Source organism: Mobula birostris, chromosome 11 (assembly GCF_030028105.1).
Source record: "Mobula birostris isolate sMobBir1 chromosome 11, sMobBir1.hap1, whole genome shotgun sequence".
Classification (NCBI taxonomy): Eukaryota; Metazoa; Chordata; class Chondrichthyes; order Myliobatiformes; family Myliobatidae; genus Mobula; species Mobula birostris.
The window spans coordinates 32,734,242-32,752,564 of record NC_092380.1 but is presented as its reverse complement, the minus strand read 5'-3'; the positions used below and the strand labels follow the sequence as shown (position 1 = coordinate 32,752,564).

The 18,323-nt window shown below is 43.3% G+C and overlaps 1 protein-coding gene across 1 annotated transcript in view; it reads left to right on the top strand.

Moving 5' to 3' along the window:
• Positions 1-18,227, top strand: part of rcn3 (reticulocalbin 3, EF-hand calcium binding domain) — a 37,704-nt gene extending 19,477 nt beyond the window's left edge. The window contains exons 4-7 of the mRNA XM_072272062.1: positions 7,614-7,795; positions 8,917-8,977; positions 12,075-12,274; positions 15,149-18,227. Coding sequence (XP_072128163.1) covers positions 7,614-7,795; positions 8,917-8,977; positions 12,075-12,274; positions 15,149-15,256 — 551 coding nt within the window. The 3' untranslated portion in view covers positions 15,257-18,227. The remainder of the gene's footprint in view (positions 1-7,613; positions 7,796-8,916; positions 8,978-12,074; positions 12,275-15,148) is intronic.
• The last annotated feature ends 96 nt before the right edge of the window (positions 18,228-18,323 follow it).

Here is an 18,323-nt window from a genome sequence, read left to right as displayed (position 1 = left end):
AAGAGAGGAACCTAAGATAGAGCCAAGTGTATAACCCTGAACAGATTGTAATTCCAATGCTACCCATTTAGGAATAGATAGTATATCCTGGTCAAGTAACCAAAATTTCATATGTCGAATATTAATTGCCCAATAATAAAATCTAAAGTTAGGTAATGCTAAGCCTCCATCTCTCTTAGCTTTCTGTAAATGTATTTTACCCAGTCTCGGGTTTTTATTTTACCAAATAAATGAAGAAATTTTAGAGTCGACTTTATCAAAAAAAGATTTTGGAACAAAGATTGGTAATGCCTGAAATATATATAAAAATTTTGGCAAAAAAAACATCTTAACTGCATTAATACGACCAATCAAAGTTAAATATAAAGGAAACCATTTAGATGAAAGTTGAATAATATGGTCAATTAATGGTAAAAAGTTAATCTTAAATAAATCTTTGTATTTACAAGTAATTTTAATCCCAAGATATGAAAAATAATTATTAATCAATTTAAATGGAAAGTTATGATACAAGGGAAGTTGTTTATTAATCGGGAAAAGTTCACTCTTACTAAGATTTAATTTATAACCTGAAAAAAGACCAAATTGTGCTAATAGCTCTAAAACAGCAGGGATGGATTTTTGAGGATTAGAAATATATAAAAGTAAGTCATCAGTATAGAGTGATATTTTATGGGACTTTAAGCCCCAAGTTATCCCAGTAATATTTGGAGATTCTCGAATGGCAATTGCAAGAGGTTCTAATGCAATATCAAATAATAAAGGACTAAGAGGACAACCTTGTCGAGTACTTCGAAAAAGAGGGAAAAAAGGTGAACTTAAAGAGTTAGTACGGACCGAGGCCACAGGAGAATGATATAACAGTTTGATCCAGGATATAAATTTCGAGCTAAAATTAAACATTTCAAGCACCTTAAATAAATAAGGCCATTCTACTCTATCAAAAGCTTTCTCAGTATCTAAAGAGATAACACACTCAGGAACATTTTGTGAGGGGGTATAAACAATATTTAACAGTGTGCGAATGTTATAAAAAGAGTAACGACCTTTAATAAAACCCGTTTGGTCTTCCGAAATAATAAAAGGAAGTACTTTTTCTAATCTATTTGCTAATAACTTAGAAAAAACTTTAGAATCAACATTTAATAAAGATATTGGTCTATAAGATGCACATTGAGCAGGATCTTTATCCTTCTTTAATATTAGAGAGATTGATGCTCTATTGAAAGATTCGGGAAGTTTACCAAGTTTTAATGAAGCCTCGAAAACCCTACAGAGCCAAGGGATTAATGAAGGTGCGAAACATTTATAAAATTCTACAGTAAACCCATCAGGGCCAGGAGCTTTCCCCAAATTCATAGAGAAAATAACATTCTTAATCTCATCCGTGGTAATGGGAGTATCTAACATAGAAGACATATCCTGTGAAATCTCAGGGAAGTCTAGATTATCTAAAAAATCATTCATATATTTAGAATCTCAAGGAGACTCTGATTGATATAAGGAAGAATAAAAATCACAGAAGGTTTAATTAATCCCCACGTGATCAAGTATCAGTCGGTCATTTTGGTTATAAATCTGATTAATTTGAGATTTAGCATAATTAGACTTCAGTTGATTAGCCAGCAGTTTGCCAATTTTATCACTGTGTACATAAAATTCACTTCTTGTTTTCTTTAATTGGTTTACAATCGAGGACGAAAGTAATAAACTGTGTTCCATTTGAAGCTCAGTTCTTTGTTTATATAACTCCTCAGAGGGAGCTGTAACATATTTCTTATCAATTTCCTTAATCTTGTCCACAATTACCAACTCCTCCTGCTTCAGCTTCTTCCTCAAAGCAGCAGAATACGAGATAATCTGACCACGAATATAAGCTTTAAAAGTATCCCAAAGAATGTTCACAGAAATATCCTCTGTATAGTTGATTGTAAAAAAAAGATCAATCTGTTCATTCATAAAGTTAACAAAGTCCGAGTCCTGAAGCAACAGCGAATTAAAACGCCATTGTCTATTATTTTGTGTATTGGCCTGAATTTTAATAGAAAGCTTAAGTGGAGCATGATCCGAAATGGTTATAGAGTCATAATCACATTTAATCACTGAAGAAATAAGACGAGAGTCAATAAAGAAATAATCAATTCTTGATTAGGAATGGTGAACATGTGGAAAAAAAAGAAAAATCTTTTTCCTGAGGATGCAAAAAACGCCAAATATCCGTCAACCCAGAATCAGAAAAGAATGAATTAATCAAAGTTGCAGATTTATTAGGTAAGGTCCGTAGAGGAGCCGAACGGTCCAAAGCTGGAGATAAACAGGTATTAAGATCTCCACCCCAGATCAATGAAAACTCATTCAAATTCGGGAACTGATTGAATAATGATTTATAAAATTCTGGACAGTCCATATTAGGAGCATAAACATTAACCAAAACTACCTTTTTATTAAATAGTAGACCACTAACCAATAGAAATCTACCATTCGGATCAGAAATAATATCATGTTGTATAAAAGTAACTGAGGAGTCTATAAAAATAGAGACGCCTCGAATCTTAGCGTTGGAGTTCGAATGAAACTGTTATTACTTCCAGAATTTAAAAAAACGTAGTCTGTCCCCCCTCCGCACATGGGTCTCTTGTAAAAATAAAATTTGTGCTTTAAGTCTCCGGAACACTTTAAAAACTTTTTTCCTTTTAATAGGATGATTAAGACCATTAGTATTCCAGGAGACAAAATTAATAATAGACTCCATAAACCCTAAAGTCAACCCGCAACAAGGAGGATTGACGATAGGCTCGACCCATGAACCCGGAAAGGGAACAGAACAAATAAGAGATACCGGGAAGGAGAACGCAACCAATACTTCAATAGTGTACATAGCCCAAGAAGAAAGAAACTAAAACGTGAAGCCCCTCCCACCACCCCCCACCCCATGAGCCCAAGGCTAAATCTAACACAGACCAGACAGAAAGAAGCAAGCACTAAAACTACCCCCATGACTTCCGGTATACGCTCCCTGAAAAAAGTGTAAATATAAAAAAGATCAGCTAATTATAAAACAGTAAAAAAATAAAAAAAGGTAAATCAATTAAAACAAACACTTAATATAACAGAGAAAAAGCCAGAAACTATTAAAAAAACCGCAACAAACCCCAGACCCTATGAGTAAACAAAAAAAGAAATGAAATTATTAACATAAACTAGTTATGAAAACCTACAAAAAGAAGTAGATTTAAAAACTACAAAATTTAAGGCCTCAAAGGAAATACGTAGAATGACGCTGAGGGAATAACCACCCAGAATCCCCTGGGGAAAAAGAAAGGAATGACGCAGATAGAAAGAAAGTTTAGCAACCATATTAAATAATCAAAAATAAACTTTTCTGCCCATATAGGGCAAAAAAAAATTAAGACTGACAAATTCACAACCTCCGATCAACGGAGATAGTTAAAAATTACGATTAAGATGTTGAGGGTGAAAATTGATCCAGATAACTCTGGGCATCCGATGGAGATTCAAAAAAACGGAGGGCTCCATCCAACGTATGAATCCTTAGACGTGCTGGGTAAAGCAGCGCTGGTTTTAAATCCATCTTGTAGAGTTCCGACATCACAGATCTGTAACGAACCCGTTGATCCCGAATTGGTTTACTGAAATCCTCCATGAATCGGAACTTAAGATCCAAAAAATCAATGTAACCTTTAGATCGAACGAAACGAAACAGTTTCTCCTGGTCTTGAAAGTAATGAAAACGTAATATAACATGTCAAGGTTTATCTGACCTAAGCGAGTATGATGGAACTCTGTGAACACAATCCAATAACGGTGGTTGGTCAGGAAATACAGTAGGAAATGCAACTTTTAAAAGTTGAGAAAAATACTTCATAGGGTTATCAGATTCAACAGCTTCACGCACCCCAATCATTCGAAGATTCTGCCGTTGCATTCTGGATTCTGAGTCAGAGTTTTTAAAGGTCAGAAAGTCGAGTTTCTTCTTCATTACATTAATTGTTTCTTCGATTTTCTCCATCTTGAGCTCACTTTGTTGCGTGGATTTTTGAAGATCAGATATAGCCGACTGATGTTCCGTAATAGATATTTGTATCTTCTCGATTGAATCGGCAATTTTCTGGAAACTACTTGAAGTTTCCTCAGGAATTAGCTCCGATATAGCTTTCAAAGTCACCGGTGGTTCAGTCGGAGGGAAATCGGTACCTTTCGATCTACCCGGAGGTTTGCCATCCTTCCCGTTTTTTCCATTCTTAGACATAGCAGACCTTAAACGCATCCGATTATCGAAGAGCCCAATTTGTTTCAAAGTATTGTAAAAGTTGATGCCTTAATGGTTAATTAAAATATAGCTGATCATAAGAAGAAAAACTCAGAGGTAATGGAGCGAGTCAAGAACACGACTTCACTCCATGAGCGCTACCGGAAGTCCGTAATAACTGTCCCTGAACCTGGTGGTGTGAGTCCTGAGGCTCCTGTACCTTCTTCCTGATGGCAGCAGTGAGAAGAGAGCTTGACCTGGGTGGCGGGGGTCCCTGATGGTGGACACTGCTTTCCTACAACATCATTCCATATAATGTGCTCAATGGTGGCGAGAGCTTTACCCATGATGGTCTGGGCCATATCCACTACTTTTTGTATGATTTTCCATTCATGGGCATTGGTGTTTCCACCATCAGGCTATGATACATCCAGACAGCATGCTCTCCACCGCACATCTACGGAAGTTTGTTAAACTTTTAGATGTTATGCTGAATCTTTGCAAACTTTTAAGGAAGTAGAGGCGCTGCTGTGCCTTCTTCATAATGACGCTTAACATGCAGCGCCTGGGACAAATCCTCTGAAATGGTAACACCAAAGAAGTTAAAGTTTGACCCATTCCACCTCTGCTCCCCTGTTGAGGACTGGCTCATGGACCTCTGGTTTCCTCCTCCTGAAGTCAATAATCAGCTTTTTGGTCTTGCTGACATTGAGTGAGAGGTTGTTGTTGTGGCAACACTCAGCCAGATTTTCAGTCTCCCTCCTATATGCTGATTCGTGATCACCTTTGATCCGGTTAACAACAGAGGTGTCGTCAGCAATGACATTGGAGCTGTGCTCAACCTCACAGTCATAAAGTGCAAAGCGAGTAGAGCAGGGGGTTAAGCACACAGCCTTGGGGTGCATCTGAGCTGATGGAGATTGTGGAGATGTTGTTACCAATCCAAACAGACTGGGGTCTGCAACTGAGGAAATGGAGGATCCAATTGCACAAGGAGGTATTGAAACCAAGACGTTGAAGCTTATTGATTAGTTTGGATGGAATGATAGTATTGAATGCTGAGCTGTAGTTGGTAAAGAGCATCCTGAGGTATGCATCGTTGCTGTCCAGATGTTCCAGGGTGGAGTGAAGAGCCAATGAAATGGCATCCACTGTGGATCTGTTGTGATGGTAGGCAAATCAGAGTGGATCCAAGTCGCTTCTCAGGCAGGAGCTGAGGTATTTCATCACCAACTTCTCAGTGGATGTAAGTGCTACTGGACAATAGTCATTAAGGCAGGGTACCTCAGAGTGCTTAAAGATTTCAGCGAATGCTTCAGTCAGTTGATCAGCACATGGCCAGGTACCCCATCTGGGCCAGATGATTTCTGTGAGTTCTCCTTCCTGAAGGATGCTCTCACATCTGCCTCAGAGACTGAAATCACAGGGTCATCGGGTGCTGTTGGAGTTCATGAAGGTTCCTCCGTGCTTTGTCAGTCAAGGCGAGCAGAGAAGGCATGGAGCTCATCTGGGACCGAAGTCTTCCTGATTTCCCTTTGTAAGTGGTAATAGCATTCAAGCCCAGTCACAGCTGCTAAGTGTCCTTCAGCAAATCAAGTTTGGTCAGAATTATCACCACATGTGAGATGGCTTTCCAGAAATCGTACCTGGACTTCTTGTAACTTTCTTGGTCACCAGACTTGAATATCACTGATCTGACTGTCAGCAGATTGTGGTCCATCCAGGGCCTCTGGTTCAGGAAGACAATGAACTTGTGGGGACACACTGATCTACAACTGTTTTTATAAAGTCTATGACAACTGCAGTGTATTTATTCAGATTTCTCTGAGTCCTTGAACGCTGCCCAGTCTACCAACTCAAAACTACCTCATAGCCACTCCTCTGCCTCCCACGACCACCTCTTTGTTGTCTTCATTCCTGGAGCCTTGCTCTTCAGCCACATCAGAGCATCACATAGACTTGTGCAGACAACAATAAACTAGACTTTCTTCTTCAGAGTGAAGACTTCAGTCTGTCAGCCTGTATCTGGTCAGAGTTAACATTATAGGGTTTCGACCTCCACAGCCCTCCTTGACCCACTATGTTACTCCAGCAGATCATTTGTTGCTCCAGGTTTCGTTCTGTAATATTAACTGTTTCACTCCTTGTAGACCCTGCATGACCCACTGAGTAATGTCAGATCAAAATCAGGTTTATTATCACTGTTGGGAAATCTGTTGTTTCACTGCAGTAGTACAGCCCAATACATAATAAATGTTTAAAATTAAATAATTGGTGGGAAAATCGTGAGGAAGTGTTCATGGGTTCATTGTCCGTTCAGAAATCTGATGGCGGTTGATTATGTGTCTCCAGGGTCTTCCTCCCTGATGTTGGAAATAGGAAGGTCAGATTCAATTTGTATTGTCTATTTAATGGCAATAGTTGGGGTTGATAGAGTCTCTGCTCAATGCTTTGACATATCACTCCAGATTAAACCATTTTCTGTAAGCATTCTCAACTACTGCAGGTGGCACAATTAAACACACCTCCTCATCAACCCAACCCGTCCTCCAACCATCTTGTTTTGCCTTATTCTAGCTCAACGTGCTAGTCAAGCACGTATCACCAGGCTTCTGTCCCGCTGTTGGCAGGGTCTCTCTTGTACGACAAGGAGGACTCCACCTCATTATTGGGCACTGCAGTAGCGTAGCGATTAACACGATGCTATTACAGCTCGGGGCGTCAGGAGTTCAAATCCAGCCTCCTCTGTAAGCATGTTTGAACATTCCTTCCCGTGTGTGTATATCCTCACACAATCCAAGGATTTACCGGTTGGTAGGTTAATCAGTCATTATAAATTGTCCCATGATTAGGCTAGGGTTAAACCAGGGGTTGCTGGGCAGCACAACTCAAAGGGCCGGATGGCTGTATCTCTGAATAATATGGAATAAAAATAAAAGTTATTTTGACCTTTATCATTTACCTGCACAGCACCTTTTCAGTAGCTTTTACACCTTATCCTGCATTGTTATTGTTTCACCTAATTCTAGCTCAGTGATTTGATCTGTTTGAACAATCTGCAAGATGAGCTTTTCACTGTATGCTTGACAATAATAAGCCATTACCTCCAGCCATTCTCTGTCTTCCCCAATTAACTCTGCAGTTTCTTTATTGAGGTTGACCCTGCAGTGATCACAATTGATTCTTTCATAAGCCGTGTTCCTTGCCCGCTCCCTTCTTGCTGAGCAGCTGGTCTGGCTGTCTGGTAGCCACCAGGAAGTGTCGCTCTCCTTGAGGAGTTGTGGATACAGCCTCTGGGATGTACAAATACCTTGAGCGTTTGTTGCCCTCTCTGTTCCACCAGGTGAGGAGTTCAGTGACGTCAGCGATAGCGAGGACAGGGCCAGCTACAAGAAGATGTTGAGGAGGGATGAGCGAAGGTTCAAGAACGCGGACAAAGACGGTGACCTCATCGCCACACGAGAGGAGTTCACTGCTTTCCTTCACCCTGAGGAGTTCAACTACATGAAGTCTGTTGTTGTGACGGTAAGTTGGCACGGGGATGCCAGAAGTAGTTGGGTTGCCCCCTCTCTCTCTGGGATACAGCGTCCTTACTAGGACAGAACCTCGGACAGGTACCTGCACCTATTCCCTCTGAGTGTAAGTGGTGAGTGCAATCCAAAGGAATCCAATCTTCACACCACCCGATGCACCTCCCCCCCCCCCCCCCCCCGGGACTGTTCAATCCAGAGTGATGGACAGGAAGATCAGGCTATACTGAGACAGATTTGGTAATTTGACCAATGCCTGACTGACTAGAAGACATAGGAGTAAAATTAGGCCAGTTGGCCCATCAAGTCTGCTCCACTATTCGATCATGGCTGATTTACTATCCCTTCTGTGTCCTGCCTTCTCCCTGTAACATTTGGCACCCTTGTTAATCAAGAACGGATCAATCTCTTCTTTAAATATACCTGATGATACAGACTGCATAGATTCACCATCCCCTGGCTAAAGAAATTGCTCCACCTGTTCTGAAGGGATGTCCCTCTATTCTGAGGCTGTGTCCTCTGACCCTCGGCTCCCCCATCCTCTCCATTCACTCTCTCTCGGCCTTTCAATATTTGATAGATTTCAATGAGATTCCCCTCCCCCCCCCATTCTTCTAAACTCCAGCATGTACAGGTCCAGAGCTATCAAATGCTCCTCGTGTTGAATGATTCCTGGAATCATTCTTCTGAACTTCCTCTGGACCAGGGGCTCCCAGCCTCTTTCACACCACGGACCAATGCCATTAAACAAAAGGTCTGTGGCCTCCAGGTTGGGAACCCCTGATCGGGACCCTCTCCATGCCAGCACATCTTTTTTTAGATGAGGGGTCCAAAACTACCCCAAATGTGGGCTGACATGTTCATGAGGAGAGGGGATTTGTGGTTAGACATCCAGCCTCTTGAACCTACTCCAGTGTTTGATCATGAAGACCTTCTGACTCAAGTCTGTGACCTTGACTAATCAAGGTGTCCTGTAATAAACTTGTGGACACCAGGGGAATCTAAAGCAGCTTTGAACAGCGCATGCCAAATCCGTGAGGTGGAGTATCATGGGGATGAAGGGGGGGTTAATCTGAGTGAAATCATTAAATCATTACTTAACTTCTCTTTCGGCAGGAAACCATTGAAGATATTGACAAGGACGGTGACGGCAAGGTGGACCTGAATGAATATATTGGTAAGACCAGTGGAATAACATTTCGGATTTGGGACTACTTGCTATGGGGAATAAATCGTCGTTTGCCAGTGGAGTGAATGGGACAGGCAGCTGCTTAGGAAATTAACCATGAATATCCACCCAGTGGATATTTTATTACACACCTGTAGGTAATGAAGTGGCCACTGAGCGTTTGTTCATGGTCTTCTGCTCTTATAGTCCATCCACTTCAAGGTTCAACATGTTCAAAGATGCTGTTCTGCACGCCACTGTTGCCTCCGTCGATCAGGGTCGACAATAGACTTTGTGTCCTAGCTGTCTAGATGTGCAAGCCTGGGCCAATATGTGTCTCATCAGCAAGGACGATGAGTCAGCATTCAGAGGAGATGCTGCAGCTAACGGACTGGTGCAGAGCCAGCAACCTGTCTCTGAACATGAACAAGACAGAAGAGATGGTTGTTGACTTCAGGAGGACACAGAGCGACCACTCTCCGCTGAACATTGACAACTCCTCCGTTGAGATCGTTAAGAGCACCAAATCACCTGGCGGAGAATCTCACCTGGTCCCTCAACACCAGCTCCATAGCAAAGAAAGCCCAGCAGCGCCTCTACTTTCTGCGAAGGCTGAGAAGAGTCCATCTCCCACCCCCCATCCTCACCACATTCTACAGAGGTTGTATTGAGAGCATCCTGAGCAGCTACATCACTGCCTGGTTCAGAAATTGCACTATCTCGGATCGCAAGACCCTGCAGCGGATAGTGAGGTCAGCTGAGAAGATCATCGGGATCTCTCTTCCTGCCATTACAGACATTTACAGCACACGCTGCATCCGTAAAGCAAACAGCATTATGAAGGACCCCACGCACCCCTCATACAACCTCTTCTCCCTCCTGCCATCTGGTAAAAGGCACCAAAGTATTCGGGCTCTCACGACCAGACTATGTAACAGTTTCTTCCCCCAAGCCATCAGACTCCTCAATACCCACAGCCCGGAATGACACCAACCTACTGCCCTCTACAGTGCCTATTGTCTTGTTTATTATTTATTGTAATGCCTGCGCTGTTTTGTGCACTTTATGCAGTCCTGGGTAGGTCTACAGCCTAGTGTAGTTTTATGTCGTTTTTTTACGCAGTTCAGTGTAGTTTTTGTATTGTTCATGTAGCACCATGGTCCTGAAAAACATTGTCTCGTTTTCACTGTGTACTGTACCAGCAGTTATGGTCGAAATGACAATAAAAAGTGACCTGACTTGACTTGATGGAGAGCAAGCTGTTGCTCATGTAGCAAGCTCCCCCTCTCCAAGGGAATGGAGAGACCAATACAGTTGGGTACCAGCAGCACCTCAGGAGTTGCCGGTCAGCATTGAACTCGATGTAGGACTGACTGCCTCAGGGACCCCAGCTCCAGATTTCTCCCTCGGGGTTTACTCCTGAAGCCTTCCCCATGAGTGGGTACAGCCACAAGGCTGCAGAGGTTTAAGATCAGAGTTTTCTTCTAGGTGAGTGGCCAACTACAGCTGACAAGCCCAATCTGCCCCAAGCAACTAATTTTAAGGCCCCAGTAATACGCCTTTGCCCCTTCTCCAGTTAGTAGATAAAGTTCCACTGTGCTTAGTAGCTAAGCCACACATAAAGGCTGGGAGCTGGACTTGGTTGTCAGAGTCTATTTGATGTGCATGCCATTGGGAGCATTTAATAGTTAGAGGGAGCTTATCCCCATTACCAGCCCCGGCTATAACAACCTTAAGGCACCACTGTTGTAATGGATGGTTATTTGAGTTACTGTCGTCTCGAGCCAGTGGCCATTCTCTGACCTCTCTCACTGACAAGGTGTTTTTGCCCACAGAACTGCCGCTCACTGAACATTTCTTTTTTGTTTTTCACACCATTCTCAGTAAACTCTAGAGACCATGGTGCAGGAAAATTCCAGCAGCTTCAGAGATTCTCAAACCACCCCATCTGGCACCAGCAATCACTCCACGGTCAAAATCACTTGGATCACGTTTCTTCCCCATTCTGCTGTTTGGTCTGAACCTCTTGACCATGTCTGCATGCTTTTATGCATTGGGTTGCTGCCACACGATTGGCTGATTAGATATTTACATTAACGAGCTGGTACCTAATAAACTGGCCACTGAGTGTATAACTGGATTAGGAAGTCCCTGCTCTATCAGCGTGTCAGTGTGGTTCAATCCCAAGAAGTACTGCCGACTGCCCACATTAGATTTCCACCTCAAACCAGTTGTCCTGTGGTTAATACTGGAAGAGAGAGGGCTTTGAACTCTCCTCTGGAAATTTTAAGCCCAGATTGATCTGAATTTCAGTCCAGGAAGGTTGGGACCCTGTTGTATTGGACGCCTCTGCACAAGAGTAGACGATTGGCTAGTGTTTCCTGTTCTGCAGTGGTTGCTGATACTGCTGCAAGTGAATCTTCCATGAGTATCACAACCTTGTGCTGGTGCAGAAGCTTCTGAGTTCCTGAGAGCAAAACCGTCTGGAGCTTGGCTCCTGGTAGGGTCACCCGTGGTAGTAAGGTCAACGAGGAGGTTGCAGACAGAGTGATCCAACCAGGATCTCCACTGTGGAGCTGGCAGTAGATAATGATACATCATGAGAGCACTGAAGGCAGAGGAAGGCTTGCATCAGTGCATTCTATGTCACTGATCTGTCAAGGACCATGTGGTGGCTGTCCGTGGATCAGCCTCCCCATGTTAAACAAACTCAGGCACAGGCTTCTCCATTAAGGGAATAACCCCTTTGGAGAACATCATAATCCACTCAAGCGATCGCAATACTGGGGGTGAATGGGGGTGATGCCGAGGAAATAGGTGAGGCCTGTTATCTATGTGGTTTGTAGCAGACATTGCTGGAGTTCATAAAGACCCCTGGCACAGTAGACTGGTAGGGTGGTGTTCAGTCGTAAGGACCCCTGGCACATAGATTGGTAGGGTGGTGTTCAGTCATAAGGACCCCTGGTACAGCAGACTAGTAGGGTGGTAGTTAGGTTCTACTTGCTGTGAAATGGACTGTTGAGAGCAAAGCCAAGGTCTGGCTTATTGGCTGACAGATAGCTGATCAATTTTGGTTGTGCTGACTCTTGTGACTCCTTTCCGACAGGTGATATGTACACTCCGGAAGAAGGCGAGCCCGAACCAGATTGGGTGAAGAACGAGCAGGAACAGTTCAAACAGTTCCGTGACCTCGATAAAGATGGGAAGCTGGACCACAATGAGATCGAGCGTTGGATTCTCCCGGGAGATTACGACCATGCCCTGTCAGAGGCCAAGCATCTGATCCACGAGTCTGATAAAGATGAGGTTAGAGTTCACCTTCCAGTCACTGGTAGCATAGCACCTGACACCCCACATCCTCTTCTAGCTTTATGTCATCTCCCCCTCTGACCCTGCACCATCTTGCTGTGGCCTTTTTGTACATGCACCCTCCTGTCTGTTCCACTGTGTTTTATCCTTTGCCTGGACTTTAATTTAGATTCAGATGTACACTAAAAGGTACGGTGAAATGCACAGTTTGCCTTAATGACCAACACAACCAAGGATGTGCCGGGGTAGCCTGTGAGCACTGGCACACATTCTGGTGCCATCATAGGAAATGGGCATTGCTGTTAGGGCCAGCATTTGTTGTCCTTCTGTTGAAGGTGTCCACATGGTTTTGTTGGGGTGTCCCAGGGTTTAGACCCACAGTGATGATGTATATTTACAGGTTGGCATCCGGGGAGAGGAAGTTCAGGTGGTGGTGATCATGTGTCTGCACTGCCCTTGGCAGGGAAGGTGCTGTTGGACCGTGATGGCTGGAAATAGCAGATCACTTTTATTTTTAACCACTTGATCTTCTAACATACTTGTCCCATTTTGTTCCTTTTCTGTGACCATCCTGCTGATAGCACCAACCTCACTGCTTGGTATGTACCAGCTGTGGTGCTCGTCCCTTCACACCTCGTTGTGGGGCATAGCCCTTAAGCACACAATATTGTACTGACCTTCTAACCTACTCCAAGGTCAATTTAACCCTTTACCCCTCGTTTTCTTTTGTTCATGCGTCTGGGTATAAAACACTATTACAGCAAAGGCTGTTACAATTCCAGTCGCTGTCTGTGAGGAGTTTGTACGTTCTTCCCGTTGCCGCATGGGTTTCCTCCCACATTTCAGACATGTGGATTAGGGTTAGTAAGTAGTGGGCATGCTATGTTGGTGCCCAAAACATGGGGACACTTGCAGACTACCCCAGCACATCATTGATTTGTGTGTGTGACAAATAAATCTAATCTTTCCTTTACGAAATGAAGAAATGCCCCTACTGTATCTGCCATTATGTGCCATTCACTCACCAGTTAGTGCTTGTACCTCTGATGGTGCCCCCCCACCCCAAATACTTTACTCCAGTCACCTTAAAGTCACGTTCTCTCGTATTAGCCATTTCCGTCTTAGGAAAAAGTCTCTGGCTGTTTACTCTGTGCCTCTTATCATCATATGTATCTCTGTCAAGTCACCTCTTGTCCTTCGCTCCAGAGAGAAAAGCCCTCGCTCACTCGATCTTTCCTCGTAGGACATGCTCTCTAATTCAGGCAGCATCTCCTCTGCTCCCTCTCCAGAGCTTCCACATCCTTCCTAATGGGTCAATAACATCATGAGGGATCCCACCCACCCTGCTCATGAACTGCTTGTCCCACTCCTGTCAGGGAGGAAGCTACAAAGTCTCCACACCAGAACCACCAGGCTCAAAAGCAGTTACTCTCCCCAAGCTGTAGGCTGATCAACACCTCCACCCACTAACTCACCCCCACCACCACCACTACTTCATTTCAGCTCAGAGTCATCTTGTATACAGAGGCTCCTGTGCCTAACATCAGTATATAAGCTATCATGTATCTATATTTGTTGTGTTCTTTATCTTTTGTGGGTTTTTTTGTGCTACGTTAGATCCCGAGTAACAATTATTTTGTTCTCCTTCACACTTGTGTACTCGAAATGACGTTAAACAATCTTGAACATTCTGAGGGGGCCAGAATGGAACACAATATTCCAAGGGTGGTCTAACTCAACTAACCTTGCATGTGTAAACAACGTTCTATGTTCCTGCCCATAAATCTCCCCCCATAAAGCATGCTTCATTTACGCAATCAAAATTACAAGGTGCTTGGGGGGTGAGGGGGAAGGAATTTGTTTCATAACTCTGGAGTTGGCAGGGACGCAATGGGTTAGCTGCTTGCTCCAGCTGACGGGATTGTAATCAACAGGAGCACTGGGCTGAGGAAGATTAATTTGGATAAATGGAAAGTGTTGCCTTTTGGTACAAAAAACCAGGGCAGGACCTGCACAGTAGTGAAGCTCTGGGGGTCGTTGTAAATGAGAGAGACCTAGGGGTGCAGGTACAGGGGTAGACAGGGTGGTGAAGAAGGCTCAGGCACTCCTGCCTTCATTGTTTAGATTATTGAGTACGGGAGTCGGGACTCATGTTGCTGCTGTATAAGAGGCTGGCAAGACCATGTTTGGAGAACTGCACACAGTTCTGGTCATCTGGCTATTGGAAGGATATCATTAAACTGGGAAGGGTGTGTTAAGGGTTTCCAAGAATGTTAGTGGGACTGTCCTGATGAAGGGTCGCAGCCTGGTAAACGTCGACTGTTTATTCTTCTCCATAGATGATGCTGAACTGCTGAGTTGTCCCATCATTTTGCATGTGTTGCTCCGGAGGGATTGTGTTTTAACGAAAGGCTGGGTAGGGTAGGACGGGAGGTTGTGGGGGAACCTTTCAGATTTATACTACTCTGAGTGGTATGGTTAATGAGAACAGCCAAAGACTTTATCCCTGTGTATGGGAGCCCAAAACTGGAACACAGATTTAAAAGGGATCTTTTTCCAGAGAGGGTGGTGAGTATATGGAATGAACTGCTAGGAGAAGTGGTAGAGATGGACACAACGTTGACATTTTAAAACAGAAAGCTACATGGATAGGAAAGAGTTAGTGTGGGACTAGCTCAGATGAGTGACTTGCTTGGCACCGGTGAGTTGGGCCGATGGGCATGTTTCTATGCTTTATACCTGATTGCATACCTCCTGCACTGAGGGCCTGGCGCTGTCGTTGGGGTCTGAAGAAGAAACACACCATTCTGTGGCTCTCCACCCGCTGTTTCACTTCCTCGCGTTAATCTCGTCTTCACTGTCTGTTCACAGGACGAGAAGCTGACAAAACAGGAGATCTTAAACAACTGGAATATGTTTGTTGGCAGCCAAGTGACCAATTATGGGGAGGACCTAACACGAAAACACGACGAGCTCTGAGTCGCAAGTCAGAATTTTCAATCAATCCATCCATCGGCACCAATCCCACAGAGATTGCACCAAAAACATTTTTTTTTAACTAACCCAGGATGTGAATAATTTGAAATGTGATCAAAAATGTTAATTGTATTGTTATTCTGCTTCCTTTTAAGTGACTGGGTTTCTATCAAGTGTCCCATCCAGCTTAAGGAGAGAGGATTTCAGTGTTCCGTTGGTGATGTGTTTGATTGGCTCTTCGGTAACGAAGGAGGTGGCCCGGAAATGGATCCACATCTAATTAAACTGTAAATGGGTTAATTTATTCCAGACTTTGGCATTCTTGCTGAAACTGAGCCCCCTCCAGCTTTTAGCATGTCTTTTTTCTTCAATTTTCTTTCAATCTCCTTCTACAAAGGGTTTTTTTTTGAGCATTAATATTTGTCTAGTTTGATGGCTTGTCAGCGGGTAGTCTGCCTTTAGCCACCTCCAATGCACAATCCTGTACAATCTCCAAAATACTGATGCCTTGGGGGCTTGATGGGAACTGTGTCCTCACTGCACCCGAGCAGACGTCTCTGTCCTGGTGGGTGAAGCCCAGTTAACGCACCCTTCCTCCCATTCCCAGCAGCCAGCAAGTTCCAAATGACCCGAGATCATGCAAGGTTGATGATAGGACCTCAGTAACAGGTAACACAGTCGCTAAGCTTGCACGCCCATCAGAGTTGAGAATCTGGTCCGATCAGAAATTTTAATTTAACATGTATTTTAATACAATCTGCTCACCATTTTTGGGAACCTGTTAGTTCCTGTGTACCAGCCCCAATTTAATTCCCATCACTGATAAACTCATAGATCCCTGGTATTGTGCAGCTAATGGCATACAAAGAAATCTCTACTTACGACTAATTTCTGCACACAATCTGAAATTTACTTTAACCCACACAAAGGTCTAAAAGAGAGGCTTAAAACAACAATATTGATTATTTCATAACAGAGAGAGACACGTAAAACCATTGTGAAGAGCCTTTGCAATATGTTACTGAGGACCATCTGTAAATGTCTTTTTTTGAACTGTTAGAATTGTTTGTGGTTTTTGCTATCCCATTTGCTTCTTTGTTAGGATGGCAGACTATCAAAAGAATTTTTGGAGAATTACTGGTAGTTCATAGGAAGTGCTTTAACATTATGGACAGATGATGGTCAAACACGATGAGTTGCAGCCAACACGGTCCCTGTATATTTTTTATATTCCACATCCTCCATTACTTTTTATGAAAGATAATGTCTGGGGTAAGGTGATTCCTTTTTGTGAAAGATTATGTTTGGATAGGAGATGGGTGGAAGATTGGCTGTCTGTATAAATTTAATTCGTTCCTCGCAAGGGGGCAAGGTGTACACATGCTGGAATATGTTTAAATCTGTAAACTTTAGGGCCCAGTCTCTCTCCTCCCTTCCTGTTAGAAACCAGATTTTTGTAATCACTTTCTACTTGGGGGGGAGGGGGGACTCCTTGTTCTAGTTTCCAGTATAGGAGCTAAAATACACTATTGGCAAAGGATAAAAGGATCCAAAGTCAATGTAAAACATGAGATGGGGTAACTGGTACAAAATTGTCTGCATGATCTGTGCATGGATATACCAAATGGCTGCCTCTCAGTTTTCCTCTGAGGAAGCCCCACCAAATAAATGGTTCAAACTAAAAAACTGTACAACTATGTACAGTTAATTTTCCACACCAACCTGCAGTATGGTCCAAATGTTGTGAAGCAGTTTGCCTATTGAGTGAGTGTTCAAGGGCAGCATTTCATGTGCAATGTCCAACCTGTCTGTCAGGTTACCCCTCACCTTTTTACTCTTTGACAATTTACAGCAAACTCAAATCTGTGGAGATGAGCTTGGGAAAATAAATGTAGCACTACCAAACTCCAACCTGTGATCCGCCTGCATGGCCAAAGGGTTCACCTTCTCCTGGGTGTCAGACTCCAGCTCTAGAAACTGGTTTGACTCTAATATTGCTGACTGTGACTGAGCATATTAGAACATAGAAAATTACAGCACGGTACAGGCCCTCCGACCCACCAGGTTGAGATGACCTTTTAACCTATCTAAGGTCAATCCGACCCTTCCCTTTGACATAACTCTTTTTTCTCTCATCCATGTGCCTATCTAAGAGTCTCTTAAATGTCCCTAATGTATCTGTCTCTACCACCATATCTAGCAGAGTGTTCCACATACTCACCACTCTGTTTTTAAAAGAAACACAAACTACCTCTGGCATCCTCCCTTTACTTCCTTAATCAACTTAAAACTATGCCCCATGTATCTGCCATTTTCACCCTAGAAGGAAAACGTTTGACTATCCACTTGATTATGCCTCTTATCTTGTATGGCTCTATCAAATCACCTCTTATCTTCCTCCGCTCCAAAGAAAAGCATTGGCTCGTTCAACCTTTCCTTGTAAGACACGTTCTCTGAGCCAGGCAGCTTCCTCTCCACCCTCGCTAAATTATTCATAGCACCTTTGTATTGCTTCTGCCTACAACAGTTTACCTAGCCAAACACCTTTCTTTAGAATGAAGGCAAGACATTCCCAGCTCGGAATGGGGTAGTGGTGGGTAGGGGGGTTAGAATGTCAGTACTCTCTGTTTCTGCTCTTTAAACTCTACCTTGCAAAGTGAACAAGCAGGGTTCAGCGTGGTATGGGGGTTTTGTTCCAGTTGAATCTTTGAAGAAAATTCCCAAATGCATTCTGGCAGTCAGTACCTCTGGATCTTGACCCAGTGAGATTCAGTATATCAGGATTGAGAAAGAGGGGAGAGAATGCCAAAGCAGATGTGAATGCCATGGGTTTACTAAGTTCGCATGGCCTTGCTCATTACTGCTGGATTTTTTTGGTTCCATGATGAGCATGGGGAAGTTGTCGTGCTGTGTCAATAGCACCTGGCTCTGTATATTTGACAAGAAACCTCAATGTGTCAATAAATCTTTAATATAATGCTGTGTTGTCTGTCCTTTACAAAATAGGTTTATAGAGATTCTGCAGATACTGCAAATCCAAAGAGTGTCTCTCACACACATACACACACAG